A 24,541-nucleotide genomic window follows, 5' to 3' on the forward strand; every position below is an offset into this window, starting at 1 on the left:
AAAGTCACCCAGTCTTCAGTTTTCTCGAAGGTCACTAAGGAACCTTGGCAGGCTCTCCCTCCTCTACCGAGTCTGAAGGCCAGGGCTGAAGTCCTGACCTCACCTCATGTAACCCTAAGCTGCCCTAGAACCCCAGCCTGGGCCCTGGGCCCGCCTCTGTTGCCATGACAGCGACTCCGCCCCCAATGCTGGATTCCCGGAACTATGATTGGCTAGGGGACGGGCTCTTTCTCGAGATGGGTCCGCCGCCGCCATTGTGCAGCGCTGCTCCCAGCGGAGGGTTCCGGCTGTGGCCAGTACCTCGGCGTCTCTGCGTCGCCCGGCAGGTCCGGGGCTCCGGTCCGTGCCGGTGCAGGCGCCGGCATGTGGCTGTGGGAAGACCAGGGCGGCCTCCTGGGCCCCTTCTCCTTCGTGCTAGTGGTGCTGCTGGTGGTGACGCGCAGCCCCTTCAACGCCTGCGTGCTCACCGGCAGCCTCTACATCCTTCTGCGGCTCTTCAGCTTCGAGCCGGTGCCGTCCCGCCGGGTCCTACAGGTGCTCAAGCCCCGTGACCGCGTGTCCGCCATCGCCCACCGCGGCGGCAGTCACGACGCGCCCGAGAACACGCTGGCGGCCATCCGGCAGGTGAGCCCCTCACGCCTTGGGCCTGCTTGGCCGCTGGTCCGGCCCCGCCTTCCTCCCCACTGCTGCTGTTTCTAGAATTCCGCAGGTGCTTGTAGATTTGCTTTGCTCCAGACGCTGGAGTGACAGTCGCGTATCAGGCAAAGCTCCTTTGACTTTCGGCGAAGTTGAAAGAGATGATAGGATACTCTTACGGGGTGGGGGAATGCAATTATGTAGCAGAAGTAAAGGAGGAGTGGATGGATTTGCGGCAGAGTAGTCTTCTGTGGACTAGAGATGTATGAACTGGAAATAGAATTACAAGGAACTTTGGGACCAGTGGGAATTGTCCCAGGAAACGCTGATGGCAAGTGCCAAGGTCCTGAGGCGAGGCTGATGATGGATTGGTTAGATAACATAGCAGGTTTGTATGTGGCCTGGCTTGGAGGAGCAGAACAAAATCTCAGTGTGTGGATGAACCATGAACCCAAATAGGTTCTTGTTAGTAAATGAGATTATTCTTTTATTTTCTTTCCCTTTTGAGACAGGGTTACTTTGTGTAGCCCTGGCTATCCTGGAACTCACTCCATAAACCAGGCTGCTTCAAACTAAGATCCATCTGCCTCTGCCTCCTGAGTGCTGGGACTAAAGGTATGCACCACCACTGTCAGGTGTCTGGTGAGTCAAGATTAGTACAAACTGCTCTTATCACAGGGTGTATTTTTTTGTCCCCTATATTACTTAAGTACTATCCTTATCTCACCAAACACCTTCATGGTCAAGGCTAGCAGCCAGAATTCTGATCAATATTTGTCTCCCTTTTGCACAAGGCACCCTGGAGAATTTTGATATCTCCCTGTCCTTGTAAGTCTTCTGTTTTCTTATTAATGACAGTTTGCATGGTAAGAGCATTTTCAGTGAATTATGCACCCCTGTGTACTATAGTCAGCAATCATACATGTTGGTTTTGCAGTTGTGGATCAAAAAAAGAGCCATGAAAAAATGTGTATCGTGACAGCACAGCTTAACTGCTTACATAGTAGTTTGTCTTAGGCATAAGAACTCTTGAGAGCTGACTTGAGGGGTGTAAGAGGGCATTCCTGGAATATATGCAAATACTACAGCTTTGATTCTTTTTTATTTTGGAGTATTTTGTTTTTGAGACAGGGTCACAGCAGCCCTAGAACTGGCTATGTAGACCAGGCCAGCCTTGAACTCACCCTAGTGTTGGGATTAAAGGCATGCATCACCACACCTAACCTTTTAGACAACTGTACATCTGATCTTCTCATTTCTTTAAGACATAGACTAGGTGGGAAAACTTACTCCAACACACACAAGTCCTTCTAAATTAGAAGTTCTCAACCTTCCTAACACTGTGACCCTTTAATACAGTTCCTTGTGTTGTGGTGACTCCCAGCCATAAAATTATTTTCATTGCTACTTCTTTTTTTTTTTTTTTTTTTTTTTTTTTTGGTTTTTCGAGACAGGGTTTCTCTGTGGCTTTGGAGGCTGTCCTGGAACTCACTCTGTAGACCAGGCCTGTCTTGAGCTCACAGAGATCCACCTGCCTCTGCCTCCTGAGTCGTTGTTACTTCTTAATTGTAATTTTGCTACTGTTATGAACTGTAATGTAAATTTCTGTTTTTAGATGGTCTTAGGAGACCCCTGTGAAAAGGTCATTCAACCCCCCCAAAGGGTCATAAGCCACAGGTTGAGAAACATTGTTCTGGAATAAAGCCTTCTGATGGGAAGTATTGATGTTCTTTGGCATAGGTTAAAATATTTTTCAGGATGTTTGAATGCAGGCTCTGTGTTTTCTTTGTCCAACTTATGTAACTTGCTCATAATTCAGTACTTATCACCAAGCACGTGGAGCACCTTAGGTTCAGCCCCAACCTCAGTTTCCCCATTTGTAAAATGGAAAGAATAATGGTTTCTATGAAATAGGTGAAATCCTGTGTGCGCTATTTCCCAGGGATCTAAGAACAGCTGATGCTATCCAACAATAATAAAGATGAGAAAACTAAATCTGAGGAAGAGACAGTGGGCCTTTGAGTTGGTGGAGGACACATGTACTTGCCTTGTCAGAAGAGGAAAAGCGTGTGATGGCCATTGGCTCCATTTCTACTTACTTTGATGTAGATTGCCTTAAAGAATACTCAAAATTAACTGAAGACAGAAAGTGTTCCTAAGTATTTGTTGACAGTGTGATTTGGCCAAGAGTATGTTTGCCTGGATATCAGTCACATTAAATGAATGAGGAAGCATATATGTGAGATGCAAATACAGTTATCATCCTGTTGTGTCATAAGGAAGCAGGTCAAAATTCTCTGTGCAATGAGCATGCCTTACATACAATTACAGTGACTCTTACATTGTACCAGATGGATTCCTGGTCTGAAGAGGAAATGAAATGTGGCAGTTCGCCCTGCAAGAATGGCAGGTCATTGTGGATCATGTTTTTAGCTATGACTGTATTTAGCTGCCAGATCAAACTGCAGAGGACAAGTCTATGACCTCCCTCATGACTTGAAAAGACAGTGTTTCCAGCTGGGTGGTGGTGGTACATGCCTTTAATGTCAGCAGAGGCAGGTGGAGTTCTGTGAGTTTGAGGTCAGCCTGGTCTACAGAGCTAGCTAGTTTCAGGAAAGTCAGGGCTACACCTGTCTTGAAAAATAAAAAACAAACAAACTAACAAAAGAACCAGGGGAGGGGGGCATTTCTATCAGATTTGTTTTTTATCTCTCCTTCCCTTTGTCCATTTGCACCTCATAGTTTGTATTCTTAGACATTCTACGGGGTACAGAGATGTTCTGACTGATGGAGTCTGTGACAGGTAGTATGCTGCTTATATGAAGAAAACTAGCTAAATATGAAATGAATGGATTTAAAAAAAAACAGCTGGGTAATATAGTGTTCCATACCACTAATCCCAGCACTTTGGAACTTTGGAAGCAGGGGCAAGTGGATCTCTGTGAGTTTGAGACCAGCTTGGTCTACATAGGAAGTTCCAAGACATCAAGAGCTACTTAGAGAAATAACAGCACCCCCCCCAAAAAAAATCCCACAAAACCAGGGGCCAGGGAGGAGGCTCAGCAATTAAGAGAATGTATTGCTCTTGCAGAGGACTACTTATAACTCTAGCTCCTGGTGATCCATCACCTCTGGCTTTCACAGATACCTTCACTGACATGCTCATACTCCACACACACACACATACATATAAAGTAATTTTAAAATATTAAAAAACAGATACACTATTAAAATGGTGGCAAAGAAATTCAATTATGTTCATGGTACACTCAGTACTAGAGGATGGATTTAAAAATAAAAATTATAACTGGATGTGGTGGCACAGGTCTTTACCCAGTGAATCAGGAGGCAGAGGTAGGCAGATCTCTGTGAGTTTGAAGCTGTTATATGTTTAGCAAGGGTTCCAGCTCTGGGCAGTACCTTGGCGTCTCTGCATCACTCAGCAGGTCCTGGGCTCCGGTTCGTGCCAGTGCAGGCGCCGGCATGTGGCTGTGGGAAGACCAGGGCGGCCTCCTGGGCCCCTTCTCCAAAGCCTCAAGCAAGCTGAGCAAAGCACTCTACCACTGACCTGCACTCCCAGCCCCTAACGGTTTCTCTCTTCCCTTCTTAGGGGCCCTGTTCTCTCTGACCCAATCACCCAGTGTTTGTTTAGGATGCGTTTGGCTTCATGTACTTGAATATCCAACTTTAAATTTCTCACAGTCAGAGGACTCACTGTCTTCCTAATGAGTGTAGATGGGTAGCCAGTACAGCTGGGGTATCACATTCCTAGGCGCCAGCATCCAAGCTAATGGGAATACTTCATTCCCTCTTTCTGTATCTTTCCCAGAAGACTCCTGCCATTGCACACCTGAGGTGCGTATTGGGAGCCCAGGAGGAAGCCGAACACTAAGACAAGGATGAGTCTGCTCTAACTGTGAGAAAGGTAGTAGGTTTGGGTAGCAGTAAGCATTTTCAGCCACCTCAGTGGCTCCTTCCTACCCAAGGCCTTTGAATTGTGTCTGCTGTTTCTCTTGCCTGAGAGAGTCCTCCTCTAGATATCTTCCCGTGAATTAGAGGCAAGGGTTCAGCTTCAGAGTACTGGTAAAGCAAGTTGAATGTGGTCATCTGCTTCTAGAACACTAATGTGTTTTCTAAACAGTCTCTTTAGGGTTTATGGGTTTGTTTTGATTTGGGGGTTTTGATTTTGTTAGTTTGTGTTTTGGTTTTAATAAACTGCTCAAAAGACAATAGACAGTTGTGGTAGCATCTGTAATCACAGTCCTCAGGAAGATGAGGCAGGAGGATTGTGAGTTCAAGACCATCCCAAACTACATGGTGAGATCCTGCCTCTAAAAACCAAGGGTTGAGTGAGTAAGTCAGTGATGGCATGTGTAAAATGTGGAGGGGGGGAGCAAGCACAGATTGTTTTGTTACCAAACAACCTTGGTGAAGAAAAGTACAATTAAAAGTGCAGCATCAAGAAATAAGGATGTTGCAGGGCGTTGGTGGCACACACTTTTAATCCCAGCACTCAGAGGCAGAGGCAGGCAGATCTCTGTGAGTTCGAGGCCAGACTGATCTACAGAGCAAGTTCCAGGGGTCGTCCAAAGCAATACAGAGAAACCCTGTCTTGAAAAACAAAGAAACAAACAAAAAGGAAATAAGGATATTGTTTGTATTATCGTAAAAGAAATGTGTGGTGTAAACTGAATTGTCATTTTATGTTATAAAACATAAGCCGGGGGCTGGAGAGATGGCGCAGAGGTTAAGAGCATTGACTGCTCTTCTAGAGGTTCTGAGTTCAATTCCCAGCAACCACATGGTGGCTCACAACCATCCATAATGAGATCTGGTGCCCTCTTCTGGCGTGCAGACATACATGAAGGCAAGATGTTGTATTCATAATAAATAAATAAATCTTAAAAAAAAAACATAAGCCATGTTGGTTTGTAGTACATTTCAATTTTAACTTAGACAGGTTGTACCCTTTAATGTTGTAAAGCTTTGTCACCAGTGTGGGTGGACGCTTTTCTTAGAATGACTCAGTGAGCTTATCTTTCTTGTCATAATAGCTTGTGGGGAATGCTAACTCTGAGCTTTGTACCAAGCTCATTACAGGCATTATCTCCACATCTTCACCACTCTGGAGCATTATAGAGATGCCATCTCAGTGAAGAAGCTGAGCCTAGATAGATGGTAACTCAACCCGGATAACACAGCCAGAGGTGGGACTAGGATTGAAGGGATTGCATGGTCACATGAGTGAAACTAAAAGGATATGTAGATTTATAACTATAGTATCAGAGTAGAGAAATATTGAAATAAAGTAGAAAAACCTCTACCCTTAAACTTGACTGGGCAATCTGACTCTTTACCTTTGAAATGCACACTTAAAGGGACAGAGTGCATAGCCATGGTGAATCTGTGGGGTGCTTACTACACTAGCACAATACTGCATGCCCCTCATGGGTACTTCACTATGTGCTGAGTAAGGGAAGAACAGGGAGTGTCACTCATGCCAACCTTGAAGTGGCTTGTTCTACATGAGCCACGATAGGGAAGTCACAGTGGTTCAGAGCGCAGCCACTGCTACATCCCAGTTTGTGTACTGCTGGGCAAATTTCTGAATCTTTAATATTGTATTTATTTATGGTTTTTTAAAAAGGTTTGAGTGCTCTGTCTGCCAGAAGGGGGCATCAGATCCCATTATAGATGGTTGTGAGCCACCATGTGGTTGCTAAGAATTGAACTAAGGTCCTCTGGAAGAACAGCCAGTGCTCTTGACTGCTGAGCCGTCTTTCCAGCTCAGATTTCTGGATCTTTGTCTCAATTTCCTCATCTGAAAAATGGGGATGTTACCAGTTTAATCTTAATAATGTTTGTTGTAAGAATTAAGTGAGTCAATGCATTTAAAACACAGAAATTCCTGGAAACTAGAAAAGGCTAATAAACTTTCATCATTTTTATTATCTCCTTTGTTATATGTGTTAAGGCTTTTTACTAAATACTGTGTATGTTTGCAGTAAACCAAAATGAAAAACTATAATCATAATGAGCATTTCCTATGTTCATTGTGATGAGAAAGATAAGGAGTCACACATCAGTATTTCTAAGTTAGTGCTTAGCTTTTATTATTTATTTACCCGCATCCTAAACAGAGGGCTCTACTACTGAGCTACAGTGGGGGCCTAAATTCTTTTTCCATAAATTTTAATAGACCTTGTTAAGCTTAGCAACTTGTCCCACAACCAGTGCTCCAGACATGACCAAACAGTTGTCCCCTAGTCTTGGTGTTCTCAGAGAGGATGAGGTTAAACCAACACAATCCTGATTCATCTTGTTTATACCAGCATTGTGAAATAGCTGAGTACTGGGGAGCACAGGGCAGTGACCAGCTTTTCCACTAGCAGACGAGACACACTGTAGAGACTGTCTAAATGTTTAAAGCCACCATGGCCCAGAAAAAGCTTGCAGCCAGCAGTCCCCTCATTCTGCTACTGTGACAGTGGGAAGAGTGAAAGCTAGATCTTTTTAACAACATTTAACATCCATGGGGAACAAGTTCATCTGGGAGCTGCCTGGAAGAGAAAAGGGACAGTAATCTATAAGCGCAGCTGTCTGCGTCACCAGCCATGTTGCTTTTCCTTCATGTTTAGAGGTAAATGATATCTGTAGCTTGTTGACATTAATATTGTTGATGTTTTTATTAAGGCAGCTAAGAATGGAGCAACGGGTGTGGAGTTGGACATCGAGTTTACTGCTGACGGAGTTCCTGTCTTGATGCACGATAACACAGTAGATAGGACAACAGACGGGTCTGGCCGACTATGTGATCTGACATTTGAACAAGTTAGGAAACTTAACCCTGCAGCAAATCACAGACTCAGGTGAGTCACTGATGTCATTTCACAGGTCCTTCAGCCATCATGGTGGTCACAGGTAGACACTGCACCTTCTAAGTATGTCTAGTCCAGGAAAGGTTTTCCATTTGAACCTAACAGGCTTCCCAAGTAGTGAGCACACACCAGCAACAGCAGAGACGCCGTGTGTGTATTCAGTCATTCCCATTGTGGCGTATCGGCCTCTGCAGCATTCTCAGGCTAATACAGTCTGAGTTCTCGTCACTAACCGAAGCCTACTCTCTGCCATCCTTTACATTAGGATCTGAGGCTGAAAGCAATGCCTTCAGATACACCAATTCATTCTTTAAGCTGGCCAAGTAATGATTCTACCGTTAACCAACTCACCAGATCCTTGTAACAAACTTCTGAGGAAGCATAGACTGTAAGGAGTAGAAAGTATCCTAGTAAACTTCAAAGTACCACTGTCCCTTCAGTGGTAATACTTTGTTCAAACATAGTTCAGTACAAAGGCTGTTAAGACCTTGGCATGGTTGGTACAACTGAGGAATGGAATTGTGCATGCAAATGTAGATAAATATTTACACTTAGAAACAGTAGGTAGCTTCGTGTAAAGTTACATTAATCTTGCTTACAGTACTTCTGGAAAAGTTAAATGAGCTATTCAGGAGTCAATAATGAATTCATATAAAAGCCAAGATGAGAGTCTTGATATCCCAGTTTCAGTTCAAAGAAACATGAACCATACCATATTGTCTCTGGTTGCCCTTCATGTCTCTTTAACCCTGTAAAACTGAAAATGTGTTTAGTTGTCTAAATAGATAATGTCCTCTCATATCTGTATATGTGTGTATGAATACATGCATGCACCTGTGCACAAATACATGTTCAGAGCTATTTTTATAAGATGTTCCAGAAGAGTTCTGTTGTGAATCCTCTGGAAGATAAGCAGTCCACACTAGTTATTACCTTTGACTCAGCATGTCTGATTCCCAGAACTGCTGAACTCTTTCTGCCCTCCACTGAGAGCTGTCCACCCTGAGAATTGAAACTCCAGGTGAGGTACTTTGAAATTGGGCTGTTTAGATATCTCCCCTTTTGTCTTTGTAATGTTTCTATGTAATTACTATTCTTTTATGTGTATGGGTGCTTTGTCTGTGTGTATGTCTCTGTATCAAACACATGTGTGGTGCCAACAGAGGTTAGAAGAGAGTGTTGGATCCCCTAGGATAGAGTTACAGACAATTGTAAGCTGCCATGTAGGTGGTGAGACTCAAACTTGGATCCTCTGGAAGAAAGGTCATTGCTTTTAATTTCTGAGCCATCTCCCCAGCCCCCATCTTTATTGTGATAATAAAAACATGGGCTCATTATTTTTAATGTAATGCCAACTACCAGGTCAGTGGCCAATACTCTCTGAATATAGATCGTCTGACCCAGTGATGAAGGTCTGGTCCTCCATAAAGTGACTCAGACCTAGAAGAAATCAAAGTCAAAGCCAACTGTCCTGGTGCTGGAAGGAATATCGGTAACCTGAAGATCCAGAACCATTCTCTGAAATTTCTCTTGCTATTATCAAATACTCATTGCTCTTCTGTATTTGAGGGGAAGGCTGGCATTAATATTGCAAATAAATAGCCAGTAGGAGGATGTCAGGTTCAAGACAGTTGGCCACCAAGCCTAACAACCTGAGTTCTAGCCTCAGGACCCAATTTCCAGAACTTTTTCTCTGACCTCCATATATGTGCCATGTCATGCATGCTCCCCTCTCCCTTAAATAAATAGACATAATAGCTGGGCAGTGGTGGCCCATGCCTTTAGTCACAGCATTTGGGAGGCAGAGGCAGGCAGATTTGTGTGTGTGCAAGACCAGCCTGGTCTACAGAGCAGGTTCCTGGACAGCCAGGCCTACACAGAGAAACCCTGTCTCAAAAGCCAAAATAAATAAATGAAAAGATGTCAGCTTAAAGTTAACACAACAAAAAGTGCTTAGGGTCATTATCACCATTTGGAATCTGCAAAGAAGGCGTAGTATTAGAGTATCATGATAGTGTTTTTCATGTAACCACTTTCAAATTTTGAGGTTTTGTGTGCAGTGTTTGCCTGTGCACCGTGTGGGTACAGTGCTTAAGGAGGCTAGAAGAGAGCAGTAGATCCTCTAGAACTGGAGTTATAGACAGTTGTGACCTGCCATGTGATTATTGGGAGCAAGGAATCAAGTCCTGGTCCACTGGCAGGGCAGCCAGTGCTCTTAACCAGAGCCATCTCTCCAGCCCCACAGAACTACTCTTGATTCCACAATTATAATGGATAGCCTTCCCAATGATCCACTCCAAATGAAGTACTTGGCTTAATTTAGAACTATGTTTCAGGAAAAATAGGTGGTTTTTTTTTTTTTGGTTTCTCGAGACAGGGTTTCTCTGTGGCTTTGAAGGCTGTCCTGGAACTAGCTCTTGTAGACCAGGCTGGCCTCGAACTCACAGAGATCCACCTGCCTCTGCCTCCCAAGTGCTGGGATTAAAGGCATGCGCCACCAACGCCTGGCTTGAAAAATAGGTGTTTTAACTCAAGCTAGTTATGTGTAGTGGTGCAGTGGCCTGTGCCTGTAATCCACTACTTGGCAAGAGAGAAAGAAATCCCAGCGAGCCTGGGCTACAGAGTGAGACCTTGTCTTAGCAAAACAAAATAAAGGGAGGGGGGTGTCAAAGAACAGCAACCTTAGGGGCCCCCTCCACTCTCCATAGAGTGGACATCAGCCCAAATGGCTGGTAGAATTGCTTGTAACATGTAAATTATCCATGCTCTTTTTCAAGCCAAGATCTGATAGGAGTAGGTTGGAATGGGCACAAATTAAACCATGTAGATTGAAACTTCATTATGAAAGGAAGCTGATTTGTTGTGTCAGGCACTTAAGCTTCATTTTCTTTATCAAAATACTTACATACATACACGCACATATATATATTCTTTTTTGCTTGATTTTTTTCGAGACAGGGTTTCTCTGTGTAGCTTTGGAGCCTGTCCTGGAACTAGTTCTTGTAGACCAGGCTGGTCTTGAACTCACAGAGATCCGCCTGCTTCTTCCTCTGCCTCCCGAGTGCTGGGATTAAAGGCGTATACCACTATCACCCTGCCAGAATATGTATATTCTTGTGGACCAGTGCTTCTCAACCTTCCTAATGCTGTGCCCCTTTAATACAGTTCCTCATGTTGTGGTGACCCCAACCATAAAATGGTTTTTGTTGCTACTTTATAACTCTAATTTTGCTACTGTTATGATTCGTAATGTGAGCATCTGCATTTTTTGATGGGCTTAGGAACAGGTTGAGAACCACTGTTTTAGACAAACAACTGCATAGCATTACAGTTAATAGACTTATGTGCTGGGATTGTTTTCCCTACATAAGGAAGAATTAGCTTAAAATCAAGTCCCTCATTCTCTAAAGGTGGGTGTGGTCTGCTTTTTTGATGAACAGATTACTAATACATTACCAAGTCTGTGGAATGCTATCATTTACATGGGCTTTGCTGCTGTTGTTGCTCTTGGGTTCAGGTACTGTAGTAAATTATCTGGCTGTGGTGCGATTGAAGAAAGGGAAAGCACTCTTGGCTTTTATTGGGAGACATTTGCAAAATGTCCATTCCAATTAAGCTTGCTCTTTTTCTGTACTCCCTGCTGTGAGCCATTTCTTTATCCTCTCTTGCAGAAATGAGTTCCCTGATGAAAAGATCCCTACCTTGAAGGAAGCCGTTACAGAGTGCCTCAGTCACAACCTCACAATATTCTTTGATGTCAAAGGCCATGCAGATATGGTACAGTTTATTCCATGGACTTTCCTTTTTTAAAAAGATATCTTATGTAAGGCTTATCATTTCCAAAACTCACCATGTATTTTCTTATTTATTCTTTTTCCTTTTTTTTTTTTTTTTTTTTTTTTTTTTGGTTTTTCGAGACAGGGTTTCTCTGTGGCTTTTGGAGGCTGTCCTGGAACTCGCTTGGTAGTCCAGGCTGGTCTCGAACTCACAGAGATCCGCCTGCCTCTGCCTCCCGAGTGCTGGGATTAAAGGCGTGCGCCACCAACGCCCGGCTTCTTTTTCCTTATTTTTATAAGTTATACTATGGTTACTTAATGGAAGTATAAAATGCAGTTTACATATTTTACATTTTGAAAAATTTTTTCCTTTTATGGAGCCCTTTAACTACTGCAAGTCTTCAACCAGCACAGAATGGCAGGGTCAGGTTTTGCAGAACACATTTCCAAAAGATGTGATGTAACTAGTAAAGAGAGAGACTTGTGCAGCAGACCTCTCACCTCACAAGAAGGACCTGAGGGATTGCACACAGGCCATCTCTTCACGCCTGCTCACAGGCTGTGATTGCTGCACAGGGACCTCTGCATGTCATTTAAAAGGGACTGACTGCTGTACTCAGAGCTTCTGGCAGCTCGAAGGACAGACATATCCCTCTATGCAAGTACTGTCACTACATACAGTTCTGTTATTCAGTGAGTTGAACATCTGTACCTTTCTTAGATTACTGCATTCCTCATGTTCATGAAATTCCTAAAACAAAATTTAGAACATGGGCTTGTATCCACAAAAGCATGTTCTGGTATAAATTTCTGTTAAAACAGTTCTCATAACACTGGTTGTCTAATAACCAGCTTTTCCAAAACAAATACTTGTCCCTCACTTGGACAATGTGAGTGTTTTTCCTGTGGTCATAGTTGTTAGTACTCATCACTGGAGAATTCTTACTAATCCCAGGAAATAATGTAAATCAATTGTTAGAACCATAAGTATGGTGTGGCTGTGGTGGACACGCCTCTAATCCTAGCACTTAGGCAGAGGCAGGCGGATCTCTGTGAGTTAGAGGATAGCCTTGTCTATAGAGCTAGTTCCAGGACAGCCAGAAATACACAGAGAAACCCCGTCTCAAGAAAACAAAACAAACAAACAAATAAATAAAAAATGAGAGAGAGAGTCAGAGTCATAAGTATGATCATAAGTGTGCACTTGAATTTTGCCACAGTAAGCTCCCATCTTTAAGGAAAGAGGATTAATTATTATTCCAGTAAACTCATGGTTATAAGTATATATAAACTCATGGTTGTAACCATATAAGTACTTAGGTTTTCCTGCCAATCAGAATTCCCTGAAGTACCTATTCTACGGTTGTAACTATATAAGTACTTAGGTTTTCCTGCCAATCAGAATTCCCTGAAGTACCTATTCTACTTAAATAGTCAGACTTTAGTATTTTACAGGCCACATCAGTGGAGGAATACTGAAGATGTCGAACATGGGGTCAAGTGAATCTCTAAATATTTATTTGTATATTTGGTGTCCAGGATTGAACCCAGGGCTTCACACATGCTAAGCATGTGCCAAGCACCTCAGGCTTTGTTGCTGATGTTGTCCATGTTTGGGAGTGCTGTTCTTCCTGTATGGTTTGTTGTTGTTGTTTTAATGGGGGAGGGGGAAAAGGAGTCAGAAGAAGCTGTTCAAAACCCTCAGCCCCTTGTTTCCAGATGGGTGCTTAAAGTGTTCAGTTGGGTAGAACACAATGATCTCATTGACCAAGATGGCAGTACAGGAGCAAGTGTTGGCAAGAAACCCAAGTTAGCAGAGCCCTGAAGCCAAGGGTACAGACTTTGGAGTCTGACAGACCTTGACAGACTGTGTACTTGCTACAGGGTAAGCTCGACATGCTCCACTTTCTTGTGGATAAAATGGGATAGAGAAATGACCATACAGGGTTGTGAGAATTTAAGTTCTCTCCCAGTTCATTGGTGAAAGGATGCAGGACACATGTAACTTCTGTATTCCCCTCTACTTTGGGGAGTCTGTCATGTTCCAGAATCAGCAGTGTTCAACAGTGGTGATGTCTGTGGTGTCTGGTGACTCTTACTGTGTTAGCTGCTACTGACATTCATTTAGAAGGTTAGAGATGTTAGTTTGGAAACACTGTTATTTCTTCCTTATTAGCTGAGCTGCTATGGAAAGAGACTTGTGTTCCATCTGGGGAGAGTTGGGAGTCTTCAGCTCTTTTCCTCCTTCCTCGCCCACATTGCTTCCCCTGTGTCCTCCATGGTGAATGATGGATCCTTTCGGTCCTCAGTCCTCAGAAAATCACCCTCTGGAGTCCCCAGCTGTAAGCCTCAGGCTTCTTCCAGGCTAGGCATTAAAGAACTCTTCTAATGGCTAAAGCAGAGCATGAGGAAGGGTATTTGCAGTTTTGCTTTCAGCCTTCCATGGCCTATAGCCTGCCCTGCTGCCCCGTGTGGTTCTTGGTGAGCCTCTCAAGTGGTGGCAATACAGCAGTGCCTGCCTGCTTCCTTCTGCTGCTGTGAGTTTAAATGTACCTCAGTGTCAGTGATGCTGCTTTCAGCGCCCCCACATCCAGCATTAGCACACTTCTGATTTAGTAACTAGCATTTGCACTTACTGTGCAATAGCTACTTGCTGGCACAATAGTGTTTTGATTTTTAACTACGTGAATCTCTGTTGTACAGGCTTCTGCTGCTCTAAAGAATATATACATGGAATTTCCACAGCTGTACAATAACAGTATGGTCTGCTCATTCTTGCCAGAAGTTATCTATAAGGTAAGTCAGACTTTTCTTTGTATGTCACATTGGGTTTGTTCCTGGAGGTAAGACAGGTATCTGTCACACTGAATTGAATGCAGTCACGGTCGGGAGGCTGTTTCTTTATGAGCAGGGGAGTCTCCCGGGGGCTGTCTTGCTATTCCTTACACGCATAGACCCTCTTCGAAGCAGCTTCTCTTAGCGGGCACTTTACAGCCTCATTCATGTCACCTGGGTAAACATCGTCAAAAAGAACACAAGTCCATGGCCCTGCTTCCCAAAAGTAACACTAAATGTGCTTAAAAACAATTCTTGCTAGTGTCGGTGGGACATATCTGTAATCTCAGCATTTGGAAGAATGAGTCAGGAGAAATTGAGGTCTGCCTGGCTGTATAGTGAAACTCTGTCTCAAACAACAACAACAAAAACTGTCTTCTATAGTGTTTCAGATGCACACAAAAATGGTTAATACATGAATCCCCTTTAGCCATGATCTTGCTTATTTCCTGTCTCTCCCACTGTTCTTCCTCAATAAGCCCTTGCTTAGTATCATCAAAGATCAGAAAAGTAAAAATTTTCATGTCTCAGGAGTTCCATGAATGCTTTTAACTTTTTTCAGATAAAAATTAGTTATTTATATTTTTAAAAATTGTTCATTTGCATCAATACCCAAATAAGGTAACTTCCCCCACATTTCATTGGAGAAACCAGAAACATATATCTAAATGAACATGTGTATGCATGAGCTCTGTGTGTGTGTGTGTGTGTGTGTGTGTGTGTGTTACTAGGGCCTCATGCTTTTCCAATGAGCATTGTCCCTGGTCCTGAAATTATTTCTGCTGTTGTGTTTATCCATATCTGGATTGAGTGATTGTACACTCGTGAGATTTTACAGACGCTCCCCTAATTTATTTCTTGTAAACTGGTAAAGTAAGCAAGAACTCATGTAGTTACGTAGGATTCATTGTTCTCGGCAAGGTCTTGTCCTAGTGGGAAGTGTATGCCTATCAGGAGGCACACTTCATCTCTTGGGCTAGTGCAGCTTTGTTATGGATTCCTCATGTTCATTGGCCAGGTCTGCCAGTTTACTAGGAAGTCATGAAATGTTAATATTTTACTCAGAATCTAGAATTCATCTATAAATGAGACTCCTTCTGATCTACCATTTAGTTCCCCTATAGATGGGATAATTACTTAGTCATTCTCTTTAATTACTAATTTGCAAAATGATGAGTTCTATGGCATCCTTCTGCTATAGTCAACAGAGTATACATTAAAAATGTTTGCAGTGGGACAGTACCTGCCAGTACAGACCTTCACAGGGTGAAGGTCTTGGGACTTACAGACACACGGAGCCTGGCTCCCTAGGCTTATTTGACCACAGAGGCCTTTGGAGTGTGTGATGCTCTCCCATGGAGTTGAGAGCACAGCCTGAGGTACCTCCTTCTAGGCTGCCCTATTCCTGCTCTGTCCTCTCTCCAGTCTCCTCACAGCCTCTTTCCTTCTTTCTCCTCTCCCCTCCCCTCAGCTCTTCAGTCTTAGCATGAACAGGGTTGAAATTAGCCAGCCCATCTTGAAAAAATCATGCCTTCATCTTCATTGAGTTCTGAATTTAAATTGCTATTCAATTAATTTGAATAGCAGCTTATCCTCATGGCATTATTAAAATGTGACCCTGAAAGTTGAACATGGTGATATACACATCTGTAACTTCAGCATTCGGGATACTGAGGCAGGAGGATTGGTGTGATTGGTCAGTCTGAGCTACAGAAGACCCTGCCTCTGAAAACCCAGACAGACAGACAGACAGACAGACAAGACAAACAACCAACCAAACTTGACCCTGTGATTGAAATTTTCTTTCTCATTTGCTCTGTGTGTTTCTGACTGAATCTGGGGCCTCGTGTGTGCTACTACCACTCTGCTGCAGAGCTCATTCCTCAACCCAATTCTCTCACTTTGATAGGAGTGCAGTTCCTATAGAGCTATGAGGAAGATGTCCTTAATTACACTGCATATTGAATACCTACATCTGTTATGTTTTTTCAAAGGATTTGTGGAGATGGCATACTTAGTAGCCATGAGGTTAGTCACCATGACCTTCTCATCAAATGAATATTTGGTAAATCTAAAATATTGAGAAATTGTAGACTTAAGAGATGATCATTTTATTTTCCAAAATTCCTTTTCAGATGAGACAAATGGATCAGAAGGTAATAACAGCCCTAACTCACAGGCCTTGGAGTCTGAGCCATACTGGAGACGGGAAGCCTCGGTACAATGTTTTCTGGAAGCAGTCCATGTTTGTGGTGTTGGATATCTTGCTTGACTGGAGCATGCACAATGTCTTGTGGTACCTATGTGGAATTTCAGCCTTCCTCATGCAGAAGGATTTTGTCTCTCCGTAAGTTGGAAGTTGTCTCTTGGCTTCACATATCCTGAGTGCTTTTTCTGGGAAGGAGGGGTTAAAGGTGGGCAGACTGGGTTGTTTGCCTGTGCCTGGTGGGTTAGAGTGGTGCCAGCAGCTGGAATAGTATGGGAAGGTGTCAGATCTACTTCACTGGTTCACAACAGGCTGCTTAGATGTTCTTGATTATGCAAGTTTTGTTTGGTTGGTTTTTGTTTGTATATGTGGTGTTTATATATGCTTGTGTGTACCTGAAGCTCCCTGATGCAGCTGGTCCAGCTAAGCAGCGTATCCTCAGGATCGTCTCCACCTCCTGAGCACCAGGGTTACAAGTGGGCTGCCATGTCTCCCAACTTTTATGTGGGTGCTGGGACCTAACTGTGGTCTTCATGCTTGCATGACAAGCACTTTTTAAAAATCATTTTAAAACAATAAATTGCAGTTTACTATAGCACATTAATTGTGTAATGTATCCGTAAGTTCTTGACATATGTGTAAATAAGTGTGGCAGAAGTGACGAATCATAGCTCACCTTATCAACCACCTTCTTATTTTTGTTTTGGTGTTTTTGCTTGGTAAGCACTATGATAAGCCATCTTCCTAGCCATTTTTTAGTGCATTTTTTAAAAGAAAAAAGTGGAAGTGATGGTGAGAGTGGGATTGCACTGCTAATGATTGACTCCCTTTGAAAACTAAACAGGGGCAGGGCAGAGCTGCAGCAGAAACCTCCTATGGGCTCAGCCTTACAGCTCCCATCCTCCCTTCTGCTCATCTTCTACAGATTCTGTTCTCTAACCTGCTGACATCTCTGGGCCCGTCTTTTGCCATTTTTACAGCTGTAGATTCACACTGTATAGCTCCATATGACTTCCAGCTTGCTCATGAATTCAATCTAGCAGCAGTTTGGTTACTGCTAACAGTGCTGCCAGGTGCTTCACGAGGAAACTGAGGGTACAGTAGTGAAGTCATGCTCTCTGCCTGGAAAGCATACTAATGTCCAGTGGGAGGTTACTGTCCAATAGCGCAGGGATGCCAATCCAGTGTTAAGTCCAGTAATATAAAACCACAGTGAGGACTGGGAAGATGCTCAGGGTGTAATGTGCTTCTTGTACAAGCACTGGGACCTGACTTCAGATCCATAGCACCCATGTGAAAGTTAGTGCAACAGAATGTGCCTGTACCCCCAGTGCTCAGGAACCAGACCAGCAGATCTAGGAACCAGTCTAGTTAGAGCTTGAGGTTCTGTAAGATGGAGAGCGGTAGTGAAAGACAACAGACATCAACAGCTTTGAGGTCACCAGTGCGTGGACATTGGACTCTGACCTAGTCTGGACAGGGAGGGATCCCAGAGAAGGAAGTGTGGCTGGTAATTGTTACCCTGGTGGCACAGGCCTGAAATTCCAGCAACTCTGGAGGCTAAACAGGAGGATTACAAGTTCAAGGCCAGCCCGAGCTACAGCTAGAACTTGTTTGAAAACAAAATTGAAAAGAAGACTGGTGATACAGTTGAGTGAGTGCCTCCCACATGCCCAAGGCTCAGGTTCGAACACTAGATTCTCCATCGGCCACATGGTCAAGGACGTCCAGTCCTGCTGCTGTCAGGGAGGGCCAGTACTGTGGGATTACATGAGGAAATGGAAATGGTGGAGGGCGAGAGGCTCACTTTTGTGTCCCTTTTAGATGCCTTCACCAGAGATGCCTTACTTGGCATCTTCATTGAGGATGTTGTCTCAGCTGCACACCAAGGTAGCTCCCTCATCTTGAGAAATTACCAGTTCTGGAGGGTGAGATGTGGGCCTTTTGTCTATCTGGAGATCCCTGAGTCATCTTAAACCTGTGAATCTGAGAAAATGTGATTGTTCTGGGCTTGCTGTTTACAGGTGTGTGTCTGGCTTGTGTCTCAGCAACTACCTTTCGTTGTAACCTTTGCCATAACCTGGGAATGGGGACACAGGAGAGGTCCAGTGCACTTCCAGGAATTCTACGGCTCTTCACCAAGATACAGGGCAGGGTGCCAGGAGCAAACTAAGTTCTGCCTGTGAATTGAAAGGAAGAGAGGGAGGAAGGAGGAAGGAAGGGAAAGCTTAGGGTGCTGCTTCTTACCCTGAGATACAGAGTAGAGGAGGGACGAGTCAGTTGTCTTGGTGAATTGAAAGGAAGCCAGGCTTCGGCAATACCGAAAGAAACAGTGTGGTGTAAGAGGAAAGAGACAGGCCAGGCCCAGTGTCCAGGACACTAGTGACTGAGTGTTTGAAGCTGCCAGGTAGAAAAGGAAGCACACAGCACACTGGGTCCCAGCACTCCACTGACTGTAGGAGGAGCACTGGGTATGCCTGTTTCCCAGCCTCTGCAGGAGGAGGCCACCTGGAGGCTCTCTGGGAACTGTTGATACTCACTCACATGCTCACTTCCAGGGACAGCTGGTCATTCTGATACAATCGCTATTTTCCTTTTCTCCAGAGACTATTTGAAGAAGTGGTCAGCTAAAGGAATCCAGGTTGTTAGCTGGACTGTCAACACCTTTGATGAAAAGAATTACTACGAGTCCCATCTTGGGTCCAGCTACATCACTGACAGCATGCTAGAAGACTGTGCACCTCACTTCTAGATTCCCTGGGAGGAGACAGAATCGCAAAACTGCCTGGAGGCCTCTTGCAGAGACAATGGGACATTCTGTTAGCACAAGCCCTGGGGATCCTGTGGCTCACACTAGCAGTAGTCATATTTTCACCACAACAAGCTGAAACCAGGTGTGGCCACCATGTTCCAGGGAAGGCTTAACACTGTTGCCCTTAAAACTCTGGATCTGCAAAAAAGGCAGGGTGGCTCCGCCCCAACCCTGCCGAGGGCACAGAGCCATGAGGATGAGCAGAATGGGTCCTGCAATTAGGATGCAGGCATCAATGCATGGGGCTTGCACGATCACTCCAAGTTGACATTTTAAATCTTGCCATAAGTAATTCACTTATTTCCAATATTTGTCGTCAGCTCTGTTAACGGCGACGTGTAGGTGTCAAACTTGTGACCATACTAATAAAATCATTGAAAGGTGAGCAGAGGGAAAGCTGTGTACCAAGCCTTTGGTCCTGAAGTGTTGTGTGTGGAGAGGCTGCCCTGGGCAAGCTGGAGGCCTCACCTGCTTTAGTCACAGTGCAGAGGAAGCCTTGAGCACCCTGAGGAATTATTGGTGGCATCTCAGCACTTCGGACCACCAGGGGGCAGAGCGGCTGTTTGCTCAGGATCTCAAGCACATACTGGCTCTTAAGCAAGTGGAACTGGAGGGTGCTTCTGGGGATCTGGGGCTGCTCTTCATTTCACTACTGGGGAAGCACAGACTAGTGGGCAGAGAGCACATCCTCAAAACAAGCAGGCCCATCTCAGGGAAACTACTGTTCCTTTTTTGCTCTAGACTAGGAAATAAATGAGACATTTATATGCACAATCATCTGTAACCCTCCAAAAAAAGCTTATGGGTATGTTAGCATCATCTTTATTGATGAGGACATCGAGGCACCACAGAGTTAGTTATATACCTGAGTCTGTAATAGAGTCGGCAGTCAGTATCCAATTCCAGGTGAACTGACTCGGTCCTCACCATCTCTACATGAACAAACAGGGCTTTTATTGTAACTTGGTAGTTTGGGTTATATACAGACATTTATATTTTTATTTAGTGGGGGGGGGGAAACACATACCATCATTGTTGCCATGGAAGTTAGAAGATGCCCTGCAGAAGTCTTTCCTTTCCCTGTTTGGGTCCCTGGGATTGAATTTAGATCTTTGGGCTTAGTTAGTGGCATGCACTTTCACTTGCTGAGCCCTTTTACCAGCCCTTAAATAGCTTTCGTGTGTGTGTGTGTGTGTGTGTGTGTGTGTGTGTGTGTGTGTGTGTGTGTGTGTTGGTAGAAATGGAATCTAGACTTTACATGTTAAGCAAGCCTTCTGTCAGAGTTATACCATTAACCCTCTTCTAAAAAATTTTTACCCAGGCAATAGTGATGTACTCCTTTAATCCTAGAGATGGGCAGATCTCTGTGAGTTCAAGATCAGTCTGGTCTACAGAGCTAGTTCCAGGACAGGCCCCAAAGCTATAGAGAAACCCTGTCTCAAAAGAAAAAAATTTTTTTTAATTAAGCCAGGCAGTGGTGGTGCACACCTTTAATCCCAGCAGAGGCAGGCAGATCTCTGAGTTCAGACTAGCCTGGTCTAAAGTTCTAGCTAGGGCTATACATCTAAAAAAACAAAATAAAAAACCTTGAATTATATTTTTTGTGAGTGGAGATCAGAAAATGGCTTCTCAGCCCTCCTTACACCATGCAGATCCCAGAGATTGAATTCAGGTCATCAGGCTTGGCAAGCACCCTGTCTGCTAGGCTCTTAGAACTGCCCTCTAGCCTCTTTAAGATAGAATCCCACTAAGTTATTCAAGGTGACCATAAACATACAAGCCTCTCAGATCCCCAAGTAGCTGAGATGAGGCCAGCACCAGCAGATCTAGCTGTAAGTGAAGTTAATTTTCTTCCCTGCTAGAGATCAAACTTTCGTGCATCTTGGGCAAGTGTTCCACCACCGACCCTCACCCCCAGTCCTTGGGGAGACTTGCTATACATCTCAGGCTGGTGTTGGAATTACAGATCCTTCTACCTTAGCCTTCCAAGTACTGGGGTTATAGGCATGTGCTGCCACTGTCTCACCTGGTTCTTTATAAATGTTGACTGGAAGTATCTCAGGTCTCATTGATTACCTGCACGCAGAGTATCTAAAGCTGGCAAGTTTCCTTGTCACCTAGCTGTGTGGACTGGTAGCATTCAAAAACTCCCTGGCTGGCTGTTCTAGGCCAGCAAGACAGAAGGACTGGAGGGGTACCAGGACTAGGTTGTAGGTCTGTGACTAAAGTCACAGATGGGGCTGAAAAGGAGGGTTTGGGGGGGCAGAGGCAGGAGGTTCTTCATTTGGAATCCATCCTGGCCACATAGACTCTCCAATATTTAAGACTTTTGGTTTCTGTTTTAGTTTTTGGTGCCGAATTGAACCCACTGAGTTCTAACCCCAACCCCAAGGAAGTTCTCTAGAAAAATTTAGCATTTGTTTAAATATTTAAGTATTTAAATATGTCATTATGATCAAGTGACATGTGGGAGGAGAAAGTGACGCCAGAAAACACGTCTGAGGCCTGATTGAGCCTTGGGTCCTTTGAAAATGACTGACTGGCATGTGGCAGAGTGGGTTGCCCCTCAGAAGAGCTGCAACCCTTCTGGAGACTTGAGAACCTCCTCATTTCCCTCCCAAATCCATTTTGCCCTTGACTCAGCCAAGTAGGATTTACGACTTCAGGTCCTTTGCCAGCGGGGCCTGGGCTTGAGTGAATCCCGAGGAAGTGTGAGTACATACTGTCTGGTGCTTCCTTGGGAGACTCAGTCTGGGCTTTAACTTGGAATCTGGATCTGACAAAACCAGGAGGTCTTGTAGGCTGATTTTTTTCGGTTGGGATCACTGGCTCCCAATAATGACATGGAGACTTAATTATAAAAGCTCAGCTGATAGTCTAGGCTTCTTTCTAACTAGCTCTTATAACAAATTAATCCATTTATATTAATTTACTTTCTGCCTGGTGGCTTTATTACCTTTACTCTGTATTCCCCATGTTGTTTTCTCTGATTCCTGGTGTTGCCTCCCTTCTTCCCAGCATTCTCTGTGCCCTGAAAATTCTGCCTAGTTATTGGCTAGTTGTTGCAGCCGGGAGGCCAGCTCCCAGGACCACCCAGGGTAGTGAAAAGAATGCCTTCTCAAAGCAGGGAGGAACTTAGAAAATATTTCTTCTGTATTACAGCAGCCTTTTGAGCCTGCTCCAAGGCTGCCTCTGGGGAATACCAAAAAAAAAAAAAAAAAAAAAAAAACCAAACAAACAAAAAACAAAAAACCACGAATACAGCAAGGGCCAGACTTTTTGTTGTTGTTGTTTTTGAGGCAGAGTTTCTCTGTGGCTTTGGAGGCGGTCCTGGAACTAGCTCTTGTAGACCAGGCTGGTCTCAACCTCACAGAGATCCACCTGCCTCTGCCTCTCAAGTGCTAGTATTAAAGGCATGCACCACCACTGCCTGGTTGAGGGCCAGATTTTTCTATCTCCAGGGTAAATAAAGAAATACATACTTTCTTATGGTACCTTGGGAAAAAAGGAACACGCACACACTTTCCCAATGGTAAGCTTCTCTTACTTCATCTTGTATAATCTTTCTTGACAATCTCTATACACAGTTACATCTCTTTACGCGGTTACACTTCTCTCTTTACATACGTCTCTCTCCTGCACAGCCACACATCTCTACACACAGTTACATCTATTTTCATGGTTACGTTCTCCACACAGCTACATACCTTCACACTTCTTTACAGTTACATCCTCCACACAGCCATACAGTTCTTCCTTCACATACATCTTTCCTACACACACGTCTTTTCTATCATTTTCTCTCCCTACCCACTCAGCTACATCTCTCCATACTCTCTCACACTGCTTACATCTCTCACACTTCTCTCCCTGCACAGTCCTTTCAGCCCCCCCCATCACATCTCTCCTCCTTCCTACATCTCACACATCTCCCCTACATCTCCCCTCCTACATCTCCTGCTGCTCCTCACATCCAAAACCTCTAGACAGATGGGAATCATACCTTCAGGGTCACACAACATTTCTTGAGTAAACAATAGGAAACAGACCCAAACAGATCACACAGTTTCTCTCAGGCTAGGGAGGTTGCGCTGACCACTGGGCAGTGAGTAAAGTAAGCATGTAGCTCTGAGTGATCAGGGTTCCCAGACAGAAAGTGCCATTGAAATTCAGGACTTAAGCAATAAACAGCTAGTTGGCTGAACCTTGAGGTTGGGAGTATGGGTAGAAAGTTCATTGCTGAGAAAATTATGTAACTAAAGTTGCTTCAAGCCTGACCTTGAAACAGCAATAAACACCTGGTAATTTGACCTCATGTATTTGTCTCTAGGGGCAACCAGATAGATATTCATCTCCAGGGGCAACATTTGCATTGAATTTGTTCTGTAGTCTAAAATTAGCTATCTTTGTGACTGAGAATACTATTATTTTTTTTTTACATCAGTCTGAGTAATAAAAAAATCCTAGTATTTCTACTTATCAGAATTATACAGAGTAAGCAGAAATTGTCTTCCTGGGTAGCCACAGCTATTTGTGTGCCCAGTAGATGGAATATTTTCACAAGATAAATACACAGGCAGTGGTGGAAATGCCCATAGATGTTTTTAGTGGCACATGAGAAAAATTAGAGACAAACAGTTGTCTACAGCCAGTGATTCCGCAGCCTTGCCAAGTGGGGTTCCCCATCAGATCATCACTCATCTGATAGGTTGGACTATTGAATATTAGTTATCATGTGTTATATAATCCCATGTCCTCTGGCAGCCACTTAGCATTTTATTAAACTGATCACAGTGACATATAAAGGAATATTCCACAACAAGGTCTAAATTCTGGTCAGACCCTTCTTGACAGTATGACATTGGCAGGTTAACCTCAAAGTAGAGTCTTTGTACCATGAAGGAGGTGGCTGGGTAAGTGACAACGCACATATGTCCTGATTGTTGTCCATTGTCAGGCATGTTTAAGATGTTTCTTTATGCCCTTTACAACAAATCCAATGAAGTGAGCACCATGTTAAATCATGGTAAAAGAAACCAAACTGTGTGGTAGAGAAAGCAACATGCCAAAGACAGCAGAGATGAGTGAAGACTCTGACTAAAGACAGAGCAGAGATGAGTGAGCAAGTGTTACAGCTCTGAAGGGAAAGGTGTCCTGACCATCGTAAACCAAGGAATGCCTACAGCTCTGAAGGGAAAGGTACCCTGACCATCATAAACCAAGGAATGCCTACAGCTCTGAAGGGAAAGGTACCCTGACCATCATAAACCAAGGAATGCCTACAGCTCTGAAGGGAAAGGTACCCTGACCATCATAAACCAAGGAATGCCTACAGCTCTGAAGGGAAAGGTATCCTGACCATCGTAAACCAAGGAATGCCTACAGCTCTGAAGGGAAA

The 24,541-nt window shown here is 44.0% G+C and overlaps 1 protein-coding gene across 2 annotated transcripts; it reads left to right on the forward strand.

Moving 5' to 3' along the window:
- Window positions 1–239: 239 nt before the first annotated feature.
- Gde1 (glycerophosphodiester phosphodiesterase 1) lies at window positions 240–19,528 on the forward strand. 2 transcript variants are annotated; one of them, XM_040755760.1, is made up of 7 exons: window positions 240–624; window positions 7,330–7,505; window positions 11,186–11,291; window positions 13,994–14,086; window positions 16,261–16,472; window positions 18,156–18,221; window positions 18,936–19,073. In XM_040755760.1, the coding sequence occupies exons 1-6, from the start codon at window positions 364–366 to the stop codon at window positions 18,193–18,195; spliced, it is 888 nt and encodes a 295-aa protein (XP_040611694.1). In that variant the 5' UTR covers window positions 240–363; the 3' UTR covers window positions 18,196–18,221; window positions 18,936–19,073. The 2 variants fall into 2 exon arrangements, with proteins under 2 accessions (XP_040611694.1, XP_040611688.1); XM_040755754.1 differs by lacking the exon at window positions 18,156–18,221 and having other exon boundaries at window positions 247–624; window positions 18,936–19,528.
- The last annotated feature ends 5,013 nt before the right edge of the window (window positions 19,529–24,541 follow it).

The sequence above is a fragment of the Mesocricetus auratus genome, unplaced genomic scaffold, assembly GCF_017639785.1.
Source record: "Mesocricetus auratus isolate SY011 unplaced genomic scaffold, BCM_Maur_2.0 Super-Scaffold_4256, whole genome shotgun sequence".
Classification (NCBI taxonomy): domain Eukaryota; kingdom Metazoa; phylum Chordata; class Mammalia; order Rodentia; family Cricetidae; genus Mesocricetus; species Mesocricetus auratus.